At 37.1% G+C, this 17635-nt stretch overlaps 1 protein-coding gene across 2 annotated transcripts in view; it reads left to right on the plus strand.

The window, feature by feature from the left end:
• atrnl1b (attractin-like 1b) overlaps window positions 1-17635 on the plus strand; it is a 149908-nt gene that overhangs the window by 104329 nt on the left and 27944 nt on the right. Inside the window, exon 27 of one of the 2 annotated variants that reach the window (XM_051673902.1) lies at window positions 368-475. In XM_051673902.1, coding sequence (XP_051529862.1) covers window positions 368-475 — 108 coding nt within the window. The remainder of the gene's footprint in view (window positions 1-367; window positions 476-17635) is intronic. The other variant, XM_051673903.1, reaches the window with a different exon arrangement.

The following is a 17635-nucleotide window of genomic DNA, read 5'->3' on the forward strand; positions in this document are numbered from 1 at the left end:
TTTCCGTCTCACTCTCTCCTTTTTTCTGTATTTTACTGTTTGCACTCTCCTCTCTTCGGTCTACATAATCTCTCTCCTTCCTTTTTCCTACATCTCAAACACATCAGCATCCCTGCATTGTGCTTTATATCTGTGTGCATCCCACCAGAAGCTGGGTGCTTTTTGATTTTTCTGCTTTCAATGAACATCACATTTATTTCTAAATCTGAGGGTTTTTTTTTTTTTTTTTTTTTTTTACAAGAAAAAGGAAAGTGACTAAGAGTTGCTTGAAGCCATGAAGTTATTTGAAGTTTGTGTACAGATATTTACAAATGTTTCATACTTCTGTCCCCTCTTTTTTTTCCATCTCTTACCCTTCTTGCTACAGCAGCTGATGAGGGAAAGGCAGCAGATGGCCAGTCGCCCTTTTGCCTCGGTTGCGGTGACACTGGACATGGGCGGCAACCAAGTAGAACTGCTTCAGGGGGGAATCGAGGTGAGCATGACCAAAGAACTTTATATTCACCCAGGAGATGTTGGGTTATACTGCTGTTTTTTCAATGCTCTCTATTTATAACACAGATTTGACAACTTGCTACACATTAATATATTAGGGTTAACTGATTTATCAAATATCCAAGATGTATTCATAAAGGTTTTAATGCACTTTTTTTTTTTTTTTGGCCATTTAAGGGATAGTTCACCCAAAAATGAAAATTCTGTCATTATTTATTCACCATCATACAAAAACATGTATGACTTTCTTTTGTGGAACACAAAAGAGATGTTTTGGCCTCAGTCACCATTGCGATGAACGTGAATGGTTACTCTGTTCCACGCAACAAAGAAAGTAAAAAGAGTTTGGAACAACATGATGGTGAGAATGATATTTATTTTTGGGTGAACTATCTATTTTGTTGGGTGATAGAAATGTAATAGTGTCTCAACTCGTGATTGAATGATTTGTTTGCGTTATCATCACCCTTATACTGTATGTAGGTAAATATTGGTGTTTATAACTATGCATTGTTTTATCAGCGTACTGTATGATGATTAAATATCATTCGTCCTTGTGTTTTTTTTTAAATTGATTTTAGAACAAATGCATAAATATTTATAAAATTTTGTCAAAAGGCTCAAATATATAGAGGTAATTATTTAATTATATCAAAGAGGTTTTATATTATATTACAGCACACTTTATCATAATATATACTAGAATATACACCTCTAACCTTTAAAATAATCTCAACAATGTTTACAGTCTAAATAATGAACATTACCAGACAGAAACCGATTACAATTTGACAGCTCTGATTTAAGTGTAACAGAACAAACTGCTTTAACACAACACACATACACACACACACATACACACAAACCTGTTAGAGCAGATCTACCTGCTGCACAGCAGAGATGTTCAAAAAGCAAGTCCAGCAGCACTTGATGTGCCTCTCCAGAATCCATTAGTGCAGAGTGGAGTGGTGCTCGGCGAACATTATGGGCTGTTGGATGACACGCCATAAATGAAGAGAACTCAATACAACATACTCGTCAATCCTCCAGCTGAACACCGTTAAACATGGTTCTTTTAAACAAACTTCAGCTTCACACTTTTAAGCTTGTGGCACTCATTTACAGGTAGCCAGCCTTGTGAGAACACCCACTTAAGTTCTGCAAAATTGCATCCATAAGCCATCTGTTGAGAATAAAACTTTTTGTTAACAGAAGTTAGTTGTTTTTATAGACAACATTTTGGCTTCAGATTATACCTGCATATGCGACTTTAGTATCTTGTTCTTTCTCTTAATGTGCTGCATGGGAAGAGAGTCTTTTAGCTCAAAAGCTCTTCTGTGGAGATGCTTTGCATTTCATTTAACTGAATGTAAACTTGAGAACATGTTGTTCATGTGCTAAAATACAAAATTGTGTTCCATCACTCTAAGTTCTGTCACCTTTGTTGTGGAAGGAGAAACTTCTTTTCAGACTTGATTCCTGCTATTATCTCCTCAGCCTCTTGGAGGCTCGATTTCCACCAGCAGTGCAGATCTCCCAAACAGCTACAATAGACACACAGGTTTACCTCAGGAGACTCGCTGTAAGCACCATCTTTCAAAGACGTCTGGTTCAACTCTCGGCTCATTCAATCAAAGCTTTAATTACAAAAGCATTTCAAGCTTGGATCCAAGATATAGAGCTTATTTAATGAGACACACACAGGCCCAAAAACAAATGCTCATTATTGGTAGTAAACACTTTTGTCCACTGCTGTCCACGGTGGATTCGGAGCTTTTCTTCTATATGCCTCTCTACTGAGCAAATGCTACTCTGTATATTTTTAATCTCTTGAGGACATGGTCTAAAATCCTTAAGCATCTGGCTGATGTTCTATTTATTCGTTTAGCATATGTGGCCCCTCATGTTGTTCTCCACCAGCCTTCATCATGTACTGAGTGATCAACAGTGACACTTCTTGGAGTCTATTGAGGCAGATCCAGATGTTGTCTCCACTTTGCTGGGATCTGGCAGCAGCTGAAGGTGAAAGGAGGGAAATGAGAGCAATTTTGTTCTATAAAGGTTAATGAGACATCATCTGGTGCTGTTGAATTGTTTAGCATAAACTGTTAATAAAAAAAAAAAAAAAAAAGAGGACAATCCAGACTGCTGTTCAAAACAGTAATGTTTGTCTGAAGCTCAGCTTCTGTCTGCAGTTCAGTAAATATTGCAGATTCAATACAGGCTAAGCTCAGTTGACAGCATTTGTGGCAACTAAACGAGTATCAAAACACTTTTTAGCCTACACAAAAACACTTAAAAAATAATAATAAAAAAAATAAATAAGTAAATAAATATCAAATTACCATGGTAGTAACATGGTATTCTTTTAAGTACTTTGAAGCACCATGCAAATGCAGAATGGTGCATAAATAGTTGTATATCAAAGTACCATGGTATTACCATCTGTTACCATTAGAAATCACATTGTAATTGCCCAGATGTGCTCTCTCTCACACACACACACACACACACACAATGAATTTGGCCTCTTATCAAAAGCTACCAGTACATACAGAAATATAACCGCTAGACACAGAATTACAGGATAAGATTGATAGTATACTGTCTGTATGTATGCAGAGTTTTTATACAGAAATGTGCAAATGAAATTACATTTAAATGGGTTTGTAGAGGTAGCAGTATAAATATGAAAACTAAAATGTAAAAATAGTGATTTTACAGGTCAAACACATGGGTTTGTATAGATAGCATGTCTAAATATGAATGTACATGTTTGTTTTACGTGCACATACGTATTTCACCTACTGCGTACTTGTATACCATATTGCAAAAAACGAATATACTGTACCATGGCTTTGATAAATGTCATGTGAACAAGTTTTAAGTGCTTTGTCTATGACAGTATGCTCTGTGCATCTGCAGTTGAAAACAAAAATGAAGTAGCTTAAATGTAGCATTTTGGCGTGTAGCTTATAGTGTAACTTGCTATTGTTTCTCAAGTGTAGCTTTTAACTTAGCTTAACTAATTTTTCTGTTGAGTAGTTGGTAGCTTTGCTAGCTACATTTTTTGAGTTACTTGCCCAACACTGCATATTTTTATTGGCAAATTGGTATGATATAAATAACATCACATCAATAATTCAAATGGGAGGGCTACAAATGTACATTCAAAATCCACAAAACACTCTGCCAATAACCCGCCTGGGAAATTGTATTTTCTGTTTATCTAAAGTTGATGGTTCAGACACCTCTTACAGAAGAGAAAATTAAAGTGTATGGTCCGTGTCCCATTTGTAGCCTATACATCGCACAATCATCTAGTTTCCATAGTCTATTTTCACCTGGTACACCGACTCGTTCACTCATGGCTTCCCATGAGGCTGTTTTCCAATTTAGTAAATGTTATATAGCTCAGGAAATTCAGCAAAAGTGAGTATATTCGTCTCCATGTTGTTTTTTGACTAAACAAAAGCTAAATGTCATTTGATTGCTTTGTGAATAAATTCAGCTCTGATTGGTCAGTAACAGGCGGCAGCTGCAGAGAGATACAATATTTTTATCTTGCGTGGTGTGCACAGCAAGCAGTTGTGCATGACAAACGGCAGGATTCTTGTGAACAAGCTTGTAAAGCGGCACCGCTTGGACTGCAGTCTCCGTTTTTCCACCTGCCACCCCTCTCTCGTAGAAAATAAATTATGAACCCAATATTTCTTCTTTGTTGCTATAACGATGTAAAGTTATTAACCCTAAAACAATAGTTATTTAAACAACTTTACAGCTCAAATAATAAACTTGTTTTAACAGAAGAATTAATGTAAGTGTTTTTATAAAATTACAAGCTTCATATTTCTGCCTTTAAACCCTCGAAAAATTGGCCCCATTCACTTCCATTGTAAGTGCCTCACTGTAACCTCAGTTTTTGCTTTTGTTTTTCGAAAGAAAAGACAAGTCAAAATTCTTTTTTGTGATATGTTATGCCACAAATGCTGTCGACTGAGCTTAACTTGTATTGAACCTGAAATATTCCTTGAACACAGAGCAGATCACCCAAGATGGATGTTAACACCAGGTTTAAACCAGGCATGTATGATAAATATGAGTAATGGAATATTTTAGATGTTTTGCTATAATATAAATAGCAAAAATAGAGAGATTACTGAAAAAGATGGGGAGAAGAAGGTGAAATGGGATATTGACACAGGCCATATTCAGACCTGCTTCTCCTGAAAGAGAGCAACAATGCGTGTGAGCTGACCTCTAAGCCACTGCTCTGATGTAAAAGGCTTTTTTAAAGACCCAATGAAATAAAATTGTTGTTTTGGGACTGTGAAGCCATCTACTTTATATACTGTACTAGTGTACTTCTAAAACTTGAAAAAAAATTACCCTTTTGGCAGATATAAGCAGGGCTCAAGTTGAGGAGGGATGCGAGGGGATGCCATCCACCTAGTTGCAAGAAATACCAAAAAGCATCCCCCTTGTAAAACCACCATCCCCCCTTACCATCCCCTTTAGATCAATTGTGTCATGTATTACTTCAAACTAATCATGCAAGAAAATGTTTTAATTTTAATACGTTTGATAAATAATAGACTTTAAATAAAGGCGATTAGCTGGTCAGAATTATATTCCGAGGTTGCCAGATTTCTATAGGTGAAATCCCCCAATCAGATCTGGACACTTGTACAGTTTGGATATATGCTGCCAGGGTGATGCTTTAGTCTGAAAACACTGTAAATCAAGTATGTCGGAGTTTACGATGGGTTGACTTGTCCTTCCTAGTGTTCACATGAAACTTATGCCACAAGTTTTAAAATGTTTCACGCACTTTCAAACATGGTCAAGTAGTAGATTGGTAGTAGAAAAAATGCATGTCTGCAGTGGGCAAGCGATCTAGAAAAAACCTTTTTCATGATCATAACGTGGATTCTTTTCACAAAATTAATCATAAAATACAATTACAGAGGGTAACAGGTGCATATTATGGCCTTGTGTCCAAAGGGTCAATGAAGTGACGCTCATTTTTGTCCTGATCTATTAAATTAAAAATATATTAAAAATGCAATTCACAAAAACCATTTACTTGAATACACCTCTTCAATGATGAACATTTTTCAATTGCAGAGTTTAAAGTCATTGATATTTTTCTGGGGCTTACAGTAAAAAATGTGATGTGTCCAGAGACAGTAAAAGAAAAAAGGAAAAAGTCAAAGTCTCATTAAAATCTGAAATTCCTGAAAAAAGAAATGTTGGCATGTGTGACGCTCCTGTTCTACCCGCTCAGTACGGGACTCGAACCGGCGTCTCTGGCATGGGAGGTGGGTGTGCTAACAAGGAAGCTAAAAGTTACTGTCTCTAGCGTCAGTCGCTAGTGCACCTCTTGAGGTCAGGAGAGTGAGGTTTATTCACATTGCACAGCTATCTATCAGCTGGCCACCATTACACATGACTAGTGCAGAATAATATTTTATTGTTATTTCTTAAAATAAAAAGTCATACAATTGTTTTAAAATATGATTCATAATTTAAAATGCTTTTTGTCCACCAAATCAAAATCTTTGGGTGTAACAAACATGCAGGTAGCCATTTTGTTGTTTATGTTGACCATAAAAACTATAAAACACAGTAAAATAGTGTTTTGTCAGTATTTAGTTTGCTGAGACATTGAAACATTGGTACTGAGACTATTTAGTATAGACGGGCCACTTCTATTAAAATAAATGGGAGAAATTGGAACACCCAGCAGTCAACAGTTGTAGAAAGGAAGATGTTTAAAAAAACATCTAATATTTATTTTGACATGTTTATGAAAAGGCACATTTTGTTCATGTGGTGTAACCCTGAGTAAAATTCTCGATATTTTTCAAATTCCTTAAAATTAATAAGTTGTTTATACTCATGTATTCAAGGTGCAAAGAAAGTGTTATAATACGTTTTACTTAATGGTTACACCACTTGACAATTTGAAAGTTTGATTTTTTTTTTTTTTTTTTTTTTGGTTTTTTAAAAATGTATGAAACCAAATTGGACAAAGATGACATTTCTGAGAATATGACGTGTTTTAAACTAGATTTTAAAAACATTTCTCATTTTAATTTTGGGTGTAATTTGCCAGTGACCCATAAATAATAGACTTTGACTACACCATCCCCATTAAAAATGTTTTTACAAATCGACCACTGGATATAAGCATATAGAATTTACAGTCAAACAGATCAAAATATTGATGACTCATCTTGCGCTACATAGATTTTGTCCAGTCAAATGCTCTCTTGAAATTTGAAAGTCCCTTCTTCTAATGCCACCTTTAACTGAATAGAAGGTAGCAAATGGCTGTGACATAACTGAAGCCTTTTTGCTATTTAAGTTTATTGGCCTATTGGCCTTTTTTTTTTTTTTAATTAAAAAAGGGATGAGCCTTCGATATGTTCCACTCAAACTTTGAATTTCATTAGGAAATATGTCAACACAGGAAAAAAAACTGTGCTCATCAAGCACAGGGGTCAATTTCTATAGTGAGAGCTGTCAAGGTCATGCAGCATCCATCACAGGTCACATAAAGACTGCTCTGGCTATGCATTGTAGTGGGCTGGTCTGTGTTGGTCTTGACTGGGCTGGAGAAAGAATTGTGCATTGAGGTCCTCAGAAGTGCGTTATAGAGCCAAAGTGAAGCCAGCCCATTTACAGTGGTGCAGATGCACAGATGCCGCTCCACCACCATGGCCAGCGCACAACATATGGGCCCATTAACAGTGACAGAGTATGATGGATGGAGGCTGTCACCAGGCAACAGAGAGGGCTGTTTATATTATATTGTGTATGTAGCCGTTCTTCTCTTTGAGAGCACGCAGTAGTGAGCTCTTATCTATAGACCAGCGCTCATGCTCCCTGTCTCTACGAATGCTCGTATTAGCCATGCAAATGAGATGCTCCGCAGGCCGTTAAGAGCTGGAGAAACATATAGATAAAGAGGTTTGCCCTGTTGGTTTATGGCTTTGTTTGTGTTTCCATTCCCATTTTCTGCTTAATACTCGTGGCAGCAGTAGCTTATCAGCTTCATCTTTGGCAGCAGCCAGTTACTGCGATGCATATTTTTGAATGTGCAAAGAGAGGAACAGAGGAAATGAGAAATGGTTGGAATAAAGAAAATGTAATAATAATGAAGAATGTGAAACAAGTGATAGAATGATGTCATTAAAATACTCAGCAGTGCCAGATATTCGGCAAGTGTCTGCATTAACGAATAAAAGGATGCAGTGTGGGAAAACTAGTGAATGAAAGATCGGATGATTTACAGGATAAATCAAGTAAACAGAGAAGCGTCTCTCATCAGCCTGTTTGTCTCTGTGTCTGATTAGAATGTGGCTCACTGGTGCTGAGCTGTTTTCAACAGGTTAGTGAATGCAGTGGAGTGGGATGGGATGGAGTTGGCCCTCAATTAGTTGTTAGTCAGCAGGGCTGTATGAGAGAGATCTGTTTGCTGGCTAGTCTTTTATTTATTTTCCCCCTAGAGACAAACATGCAAGAAACGTTCTGCCCCCAAGATTTAAATGAACACATTTTTGGTTTGGTTCTGTCCTTTACCTACATGTTCAAAGGTGAGCAGCTTTGCAAAATTAAGTTTTAGAGTTTACATTTTAAGTGTATTCACGGTCAGGCCTATCATTCTGGACATTCTTGGGCACTTAAATGTTGAATGAATGAAATGTTTAGAAAAAATAATATCTGAATATTATATAATAATAATAATAATAATAATAATAATAAAGTGGGGCTCGTCTTTGGAAAACTCTCCTCCACAATGTTGAAGTTGGCCTGACAACTTTTCCAGTATTCGCAAAGTGTATTTTCTAAGGCTGTTTCTAGGATTATTTCTAGTGTATTTTCCTAAGGTGTTCTCAGTGGTTGCTAGGGCGTTAACAGACTTTTGGTTACTGGGCCAAGCCAAAAGACTCTATATGATGTTCTGGTCCCTAGATATTGCTTAGGAGGTTTTTGTCAATGCAATGCTAGGGGAATTTTTTGATCTGGCAGGCAGAAATCGCAAGTCCAATCACTTAGAAATTTAATAACACACTTATCCCCAAAAAAGGCTTGTAATTTGAGGTATCATTCCCATCCGTAGTACAAACTATGTATGATGAATTATGTGCCAAAGTTTAATACTTGGGGTTAGGGTTTTGTTAAAATCCCTGAACTCAAGTATGAGCAATATTAATAGTGTTGCTTGATTGCCTTAGAAAGCACCCCTAATAACCTGTTTGTGTATTGTTCATATAACATGAAAACCTCACTCTTAAATTACCTTCCCCAAAGCGTCTTTGCAGCATGTGTGTCATAATGGAATCCACTGTAATCTCGTTTTACAAACAAGCGTTAGCTTAGCTTGCTCGTAGGGCTCTAAACTTTATCGTTATTCATTAGTTATGTCATGGCAATACTCTCTAAATGGCCTGCAATTGGATTACTCTAATCTGTGTGGAGCAAGGCTAATGTGAATGAGACAAATATCACTGGATTTGAAACCGTAAGGGATAAGAGTAAATGCATGAAAATGGATTTATTTGATCGTTTGGAGTTGTTGGCTGGAATGAAGGTCTCGTTAAAGGGTTTATTTGTTGAATACATGGTCCCACAAACCCATAACAGACTAATGAGAACCTTTTAGGGGTATTGTGTGACAGAGTTTATAGGATTGATGTGTTGTAGGAATTCCTTAGGGAAAAGTCTTTGAAACAATGTGCCTTTTTTTTTTTTTTTTTTTTTTTTTTAAACCAAGCCTTATAGGGATACTGTAGTTCACCCAAATATGAAAATTCTGTCATGATTTACTCACCACATGTTGGTTAAAACCCATATGAAACCAATATCATCTGTGGAGCACAAAAGGCCATGTTGGGCAGAATGTTTTCTCAGTCACTATCAATTCCTTTGTATGGAAATGCAGTGAAAGTGAATGGTGACTAAGGCTGACATTCTGCCTAATATCTCCTTTTGTGTTCCATGGAATAAAGAAAGACAAACAGGTTTAAATCATCATGAGGGTGAGAAAATGATAACAGAATTTCAAATTTGGGTGAACTATCCACTAAAAAACATGTTAATTTTAGCTATAGACAGACTATTGAATACTCAGAACAATTGTGTTTTTTGTTTACACCTCTTTGTTTCTAAAGGGAGAGATGCCAGACACAGGAAAGAGAGCTTGCAAGTTGCAATGAGATCAGAGTCAAAGACCCACCTCTAATGACTTACCTTTGACTGATTCGAGCCCCAGTGATTTTGGCTTTCATTACCATTACGTCATTGTGATGAAGGTGAAAGGCACATGGGTGATTGGTACATGGCAAGAGAAAGAGAGAAAAGTGGTGTGTGCACATGATGTATGCTGCTGTTCCTTCCAACAACTGAAATTATTGATTACTTCAGGTTGCACTTTAGACAGCTGTTATTCTCTTGCTGTCTTTCTCACTCTCTCTCTCTGTATTTATCTTTCATACCTGTTCTTTCTCCCCCTTTAAATTGTACTCTAACTGTAACATTTGTCTTCAGGAATTTTTCCTTGAGTTATTAAAGGTGAAGTGTGTTATTTCTGGGCCACTAGCTTCACCAGGTGGAACTGCAAAATAATCACTGTTTTCAAACAGATTCCAGAAAATTCTCCTCCATTGAAATGGATCTTTAAATCATGCATAACTGCCTAGCTCAGACAATGACAGTGGCCAGAAACTGATACTTAAGATGTAATTAAGTGCGACATTTAGCATGAATCATTTGACAGGTGGGTTTTGCCAGAAATAACAAGGTTTGCTGTGTCATTTAAGAGGTAGATATGCATATGAAGGGCAGATTGAAGGGTCTTGAGACAGCTGTCAAACTATCAGTGGACACTGATCATGCTGTCTATCACTTATATTAAAATAGGGTGTCATTCGGGGGATTAGAGACTAGTTCCCTGAAGTCTGCATTGCATAGAACATAATTTTATTAACATACTGATGGTTACTGTAAAAACTGTACAAACCACTTTACTCCATTGAGTAAACTTGTGATGTGACTACATATTTTACTGAAAACTACAAGTTCTCAAAAGCTACTAGTCTGTGGGTTGCCTGAATGACTTAAATGATATAAGGAAGTCCCATAAAATAAGGCCAGTTTCGGATTCTCCTAAAGGCTCATTTATACTTGCTGGGTGAACAGGCTTCACTTAGTTCACTTACAAATGATGACAAAATGCAGTTACGTTTTTGTTCTGCCAATGTGTTCGTTTGGTGATATTTTTCCTGTTCGTGTACATCACTGAAATTCTTGACCTAGGAGAACTCGGCTGGTTGAAGAGCGTCGATAATTGATTAAAGTGAATCGTGGGTAGGGTTTGGACATTACTTTTAAAATGTGTTTTTTTTTTTATATAAATGTATTTACAATCGCGCGTGCCAGCTGAGGAGGTTACTGTCAATAAAATGGACAACTTTGAAGCCACGACAAATGCTTGGAGAGTGATTGGAGTTTTTTTTAAAAAGTGGAAGAGGCTCTGTGACAAGTTTAATAAAGCAAAGAAGTGATACAGCACTAAAAGCAGTGTTCCATGAAGAGAAAAACCTGCATTATTGGCTTTACTTCCGTGGCTGGAACAGTACGCTAAACACATGATATCACCCTAAACAAAATAATTTTAAAACTACGTAGCGTGTAGTATAAACGCCGGCTTTGTTCGCCTAGGGTGCATTAGATTGTCCAGGAGAAAAAAGTTTGGATTGAAAATCAGGCTTAACTGTGATGATACATTTTTAGGGAGCCTTTACATATAGTAGGACTTGATACAAATAATTCTAGTGTTCAAAAACAACTGGACAGAGCACAGCAGAATGGTACAAGAACCCAAGACTCTTGAAACGCATTTTAAAAATTACAATTTTATATAGCCTAGCCATCTTATAAATGCAACACTGTGCAAGATACTAAAAAAACAGTGCCAGCCTCAATACAATGCCGAAAGACAGGCGTCTTCTAAAAAAATAATTACTATTAAACCTCACTAGTGGTCTAGTCAACTAGTTGGCCATCATGACTAATACTTGGTATGAACTCAGCCATGTCCTTATGATTTGAGTACAAAAGGAAAGTTCTCTACAAATTACTGACTGATTTTAATTAAGAAATGCCTACACAGTGTGAGGGAGCGAGAGAGAGAGAGAGAGAGAGAGAGAGAGAAAAAATCAAGAGGAAAAACAGTAATATTCTGCACACGCATCAGTGAGGAAGCTAGATGCCCCCTGCCACCTCTTGTCACTCTGAAACAATGGCTTTGAGCTTTTTAAGTGCAGCACAAGTGGCCTCTTTTTCTCTCAAAGAGACAGATATTGCTCTGATAACAGCCTCTGTTCACTGGGCCTGATGGACATCACTGTCAGCGCAGGCTTAATTTGACCTTTAACAAGCTCCTCCGCGCCTGTGCCATCGCATTCCATGAGTTCTCTTGCAAAGTAAGATAGAACTGTAGGCTCCGACATTGTCATTTTTTAATAGTGTTCAACCTCCTGAACACATCTCCTATGATTTTATTACCCAAGCAAAAACATTCCCAGAAATGTTATTCCTTTCGATGATTATGAGCATATTTACTTATTCTTTTGTTTGATATTAGCTTTATTTATATAATCCATTACATCCTTCTTATACTTAGAAGTATTGAACTGCTGCATGCTTAAGGAGTCGCTCTGTCTTTTAATTGGTTCCTTATGCAATGATGAACTTAAGCCCTATTTGGACAGCAATTGTTTCTCAGGGTGACATCTGTAAAAGTAAATTTGCATGGCTCCTTTGTAATAAAACTCATGCGTTCAGATGAAAATTAAATCACAGGTGATGAGCAAGAATATTTTTCGGTCACATAATTCCTGTTGAGCTTGTTATATGGAGAATGCCTCAGTCCAGAAACTGTGTCCTCTTTATTTGCATTCAAATATGTTTGGAATTACGCTAAAGTGAAAATAAAATGTTCAAAGCATGTATGAGTGTACAGCGCTGCAAAGCACTGCGGACATTTACAGTGTACAATTTCACATACGGCACAAGTCAAAATTATTGCAAAGAGCAATTAAACTAATCAAGAAACTGTAGGGAGAAGACTGTTTGACAACGCAAGCCAAATACATTTGTCAATGTGGGTATGCATGCTTCGTTTCTCACCCGCATCATCTCAATTGTGCTCTCTCTCTTAAGCGTACGCAGGGAGAGAGAGAAGCATATAACAGACCGTAAAGATGGTTAAAATGGTTTTCTTATGTTTTATCTATCAAAATGATGGACATCATTTGGAATTATCTGTCAGTGTTTAAAAAGTGGTGGTGGAAATTCAAACTTTTAAATAAGGTAGACATTGACCTGGCTACTTTTCTGGGACTAGATGACCCAATTAAATGAGTAGTCATGCAAGCACTATGTATAAATGTATGTTGTACACGTTTCTAAATTAAAATGTAATATTTCAATTTTATTACATGTTGCTGCCATAATAATGGCCAATTTGAAAAGTTTGTGATCTGGCTCTCATTTTTCTTTTCCTTCTACTTAAAGATTTCCTATTCACTGTGGTGGAGCGGTGATGTAATTTTATTAATGTGAATTATTAAAAAAAATTCTGTTGCACAATACTCCATTGTTCACAACTGTACAGTACATTACCTGTCACCATGCGTAGCATGTATGGCACTTAGCAGTGATCAAAAATGAATTCCAAAACGTCTTTTGAAATTTGGATTTGGACAGTAATTATATTACAACACGACCTTGGTGTTTGTCAAAAAACAGTAGGTAATGCGTCCCGGAATTTTCTCGTGGGAGGTGGGAGAAAATTGCTGTCTGATTCGGATGGCAATAAAATCATCGACTACCCCTGAAATTGCTGGAATTACCTCACGTTCCCATGTAAAATAAATGCCGTCCGAATAGGTCTTTAGACCTGCTAGCTAGGAGCTAGTTTTTGGAGCTCCCCTTTAGGTATAATAGAAATGTCAAAGGAATACTGTTAGTATTGTTAGGCTTAACTGTGATGAGTTTTTAGGGAGCCTTAACATAGGACTTCATACAAAAGAATTCTAGTGTTCAAAACAGCTGGATGGAGTACAGCAGAATGGTACAAAGAACATAAGGCCCTCAAAATGCATTTTAGAAATATAATCCATTACATCCTCCTTATACTTAGAAGTATTGAACTGCTACTTGCTTTAGGAGTTGCTCTGAATTTCAGTTGGTTCCTTGTGCAATGCTTTACTTAGACTTGGTAGCTAGGAGCTAGTTTTTGGAGCTCCCCTTAAGGTATATCAAAGAAATGTTAAAAGTACTGTATATCAAAGTACTGTTAGTACTATTAAAAATTCCATAAATTAATAACTATTGGTGCTTGCTAATGCAAGGATCACTTTAACTACTGCTCATACTCCGTGTTAGGGAGTTGAACAAACCCCTAACCTTAAGTATGCAACTTCAGCATGTAATTGATCCAACATTTGTGGGACTTTACATTACTTTTCCTTCAAATTTGACTGGCGGACAATATAACTGCCAAAAAATGTCTTCATTGAAGGGGGACCAAGACAGTATCTAGGAACCAGAATTGAAAACTTAAGTGTGGGCTCTTTAAACTTGTGCTAGTAAGCAAAACCCAGAACAACTTAGTACTGCAAAAAAGCAATAATAATAAAATAAAAAAAACACCTAAGCAGCAACCATAAAGCAAACTCCCTGACCATCCACAACACTGTGGCACCATGGCGGTGGGTTTTGCATTAGCAAGCACCACTCACATTTGCTCCTAAAAAATTTAAAAATCTAGCTCTAATTTTTTGTGAGGTTGATCTGAGCATTGGGAAATGGACAGAGACAGATATTTGACTTGATGGTCTGTTTCTTTGAGTGATCTGACACAAGATGGCAGTCATTCAGGTACTAAAATATGTCATTAGCTTAATTTTAAGGATCTGCACACTGTATCAGTCCACTGTTGCAGAGCCACAGGGAGCTCATTTAAATGTATGCTGTGCTCTCCAATAATTGTTGTAATTATATTGAGGTGGGAAGGGGACAGGTTCATATTAAAGCTTTCTGCTTCATAGAAAAGTACCTTGGGGTAACTTTGTTGGTACAATGCGTGTACTTTAAGGCAGATTATTAGGCTCGCGGAGGACTATTCTTGTAACAAATCTGTCTGCCCCCTTTCCTTGTGCCTTCTATTTTTTTTTATTTTTTTTTTATACATTTTGGCAACCAAGATAAGATATTAAGACTTTATTTTGTGAGGGGGCCTGGGTAGCTCAGCAAGTAAAGACGCTGACTACCACACCTGGAGTCACAAGTTCGAATCCAGGGCGTGCTGAGTGAATCCAGTCAGGCTTCCTAAGCAACCAATTGCCCCGTTTGCTTGGGTGGGTAGAGTCACGTTGGGTTAATGTCCTCGTGGTCTCTATAATGTGGTTCTCGCTCTCGGTGGTGCGCATGGTGATTTGTGCTTGGATGCCACAGAGAATAGTGTGAAGCCTCCACACATGCTAGGTGTCCACGGTAACGCGCTCAACAGGCCACGTGATCAAATGCATGGATTGACGTCTCAGACGCGGAGTCACTACGCCACCACTAGAACCTAGAGCGCATTGGGAATCACAAAAAAAAAAAAAAAACGTTATTTGGCTGATCTTGCAGCCAGATCTTGGAAAGGCTCTTCAAGAGGCACTCTATTTAAATGGTGAATAAAGCCACTCTAAAGCTGAATCAGTGTGTGTGGAGGGCCAGAGATGTGTCTCTTAATGAGCTGAGAGATTATTAAAAAGGCAATACTACACACATAACGTCACATGCATACTCCATTTAATGGAGGGGATTTTTATGCCTCTCTTTGTCATAGTAGATGAGTGTTGTGGAGTGGGATAGCGGAGTTGCATGATTTTACAGGGAGCATAAGGCATCGGAGCATATTTTTTCCTCATTAACAACATGTTAATGGAACAAAATGCAATTGCATGTCAGCAAGACTTTACTATTTATTAAACAGTGTATATGCTACCAGTGGACAGAATTAAAGATGGAATTGTGAAATATTATCAGAAAGACGATAAAAAAAAAATTAAAAAAAATTTAGTAAAAAATCATTACTTAAAGGGCGAACGTGAGTCTGGAGATGATCAAAGATTTGTAGTGGAATTTAAAAAGATGTGTCGAGGTGTTAAAAAAAAAATCCGGTTGGTTATCCAAGAGAAATCGTTGCGCTGAATGTGGTGGCTGTATGTAGGAATGGAAGTCCTTACAGTTAAAAGAGCCAATCACCTTTATTGATTGGCTCTTTTAACTGATTGAGTGACAGCAATCTTCCCTCTGAAAATTGACATTGCCTGTCAATTTTCAGAGGGAAGATTGCTGTCACTCCACTCTACTCACATAATCTTGTCATTAAAACACATTAAACAGACAAATCCTTTAACAAATGTATTCATGCAGTATGTATGTGTGCAGTTGTGTACAAAGCTTTTTTGTACTTTCTTGAGTTTTAAAATTTGTTTCAACTTTACGTTTACTTTGCAAATGTTTGTAGCCAAATAAATACTTTTTACTCTCCAACATTTACTCTCCTACAGATCCACTTATTTCTTGTTACCCTGATTAAAAAAAGGTTTGTTTCATTATTTGCGAAAAGAGAGCAAAGACCAGCTTATAAACAGTGCATTGTGTTTGACTGACAGCAGCCAGCGCAAGTACAGACACTCAGGGCATGAGCTCATGAAGTCTGCATCTGACCAGTGCTGCACGCTTTTATGAAAGACTTGCGAATGTCTGAACTTAAATAAGCCAAACACACTTCCATATGTGCAGATAAGATGCAGTTTTTCCTTGCTGTGTATAAACCTGATGGTCTAAATGTATTCATCACTGTATATAAGCTGCAGAATACAAAGAACAGACAAACCATGGAGGACGCTTATAAGATGTGGAATAATGACAGTAGCTAGTGTTTTTTACCATATGATTTTACTTCATTTATGAATGATTATGAATGGAAACTGGGTGTCGCATGCTGGGTGTTGCATGCTTTTGATTCTTTCAAAAGGACCAGTAGCACGGAGTATAGACTCAATTTGAGACATGTGTGCATATGTCTGTATGTTCTGTAAAGAGCGGTCATTTCCAGTTGCCACCCATCCAGGATTTCCCGGAATTGTCACGGTTTTTGGCCGTCTGTCCTGGAAAAATACATTTCCTTTCATAAAATGTCCCAGAATTTTAACATTTTCCTGATGTGTTCACCCATATGAGCACTTATGTGCACACTATTCAAGAAGACATTGATCAAACGTGCGCTCCTAAACCACTCTCTCATTTGAATCTTTAGAAAGTCTGATTCATTTTAATGAACCGGTTCGTTTGGACGATACTTGTATATGAAGCTCTTCTAAACCATCCTCTCTATCTCATATAAAGCATTGGGAAGTTTGATTTATTTTAGTCAGTTGGATTGTTCTGAGGATTTATTTACATGAACAGTATTAAAGGAAGATTCATTTGAGTTTCACACAGAATTACGCATTATTTAACGTCTTATTTGTTGCTGAATATTTAGTTAAATGCTGTAATTCACCACTGTTTTCTAGTCATTTATTTTCATGGATGCCTTTACATTTACTTACACACTGGTATTTCTGTTCAAATGCTGTTTGTTACTGATAGTTATATATATTTTTAATAAAGATAATACTTGAGTGTTGTGAAGCCCTGTTGTAAATAGCTTGTAGCGTATCTAACTATTTTTTTAAAAGGATAGATTCAACTTAAAATTTCTCAGGGACAGAATTAGTAAATATCTTAAAGTGGTCATGATATATTTATTTTTTACATTTACAGTGTCATTAAAGTTTTTTTTTTTTTTTTTTTTTGCACCAAAACAGTACTAGTTTAATTGTAATTATTTTTTTTTTATCCCCTTTTCTCCCAATATGGAATGCCCAATTCCCGCTACTTAGCAGGTCCTCGTGGTGGCGCGGTTACTCACCTCCATCCGGGTGGCAGAGGACAAGTCCCAGTTGCCTTCGCTTCTGAGACAGTCAATCCGCGCATCTTATTGTGTGGCTCGCTGTGCATGACACTG

Source organism: Myxocyprinus asiaticus, chromosome 36, assembly GCF_019703515.2.
Source record: "Myxocyprinus asiaticus isolate MX2 ecotype Aquarium Trade chromosome 36, UBuf_Myxa_2, whole genome shotgun sequence".
NCBI classification, from domain to species: Eukaryota; Metazoa; Chordata; class Actinopteri; order Cypriniformes; family Catostomidae; genus Myxocyprinus; species Myxocyprinus asiaticus.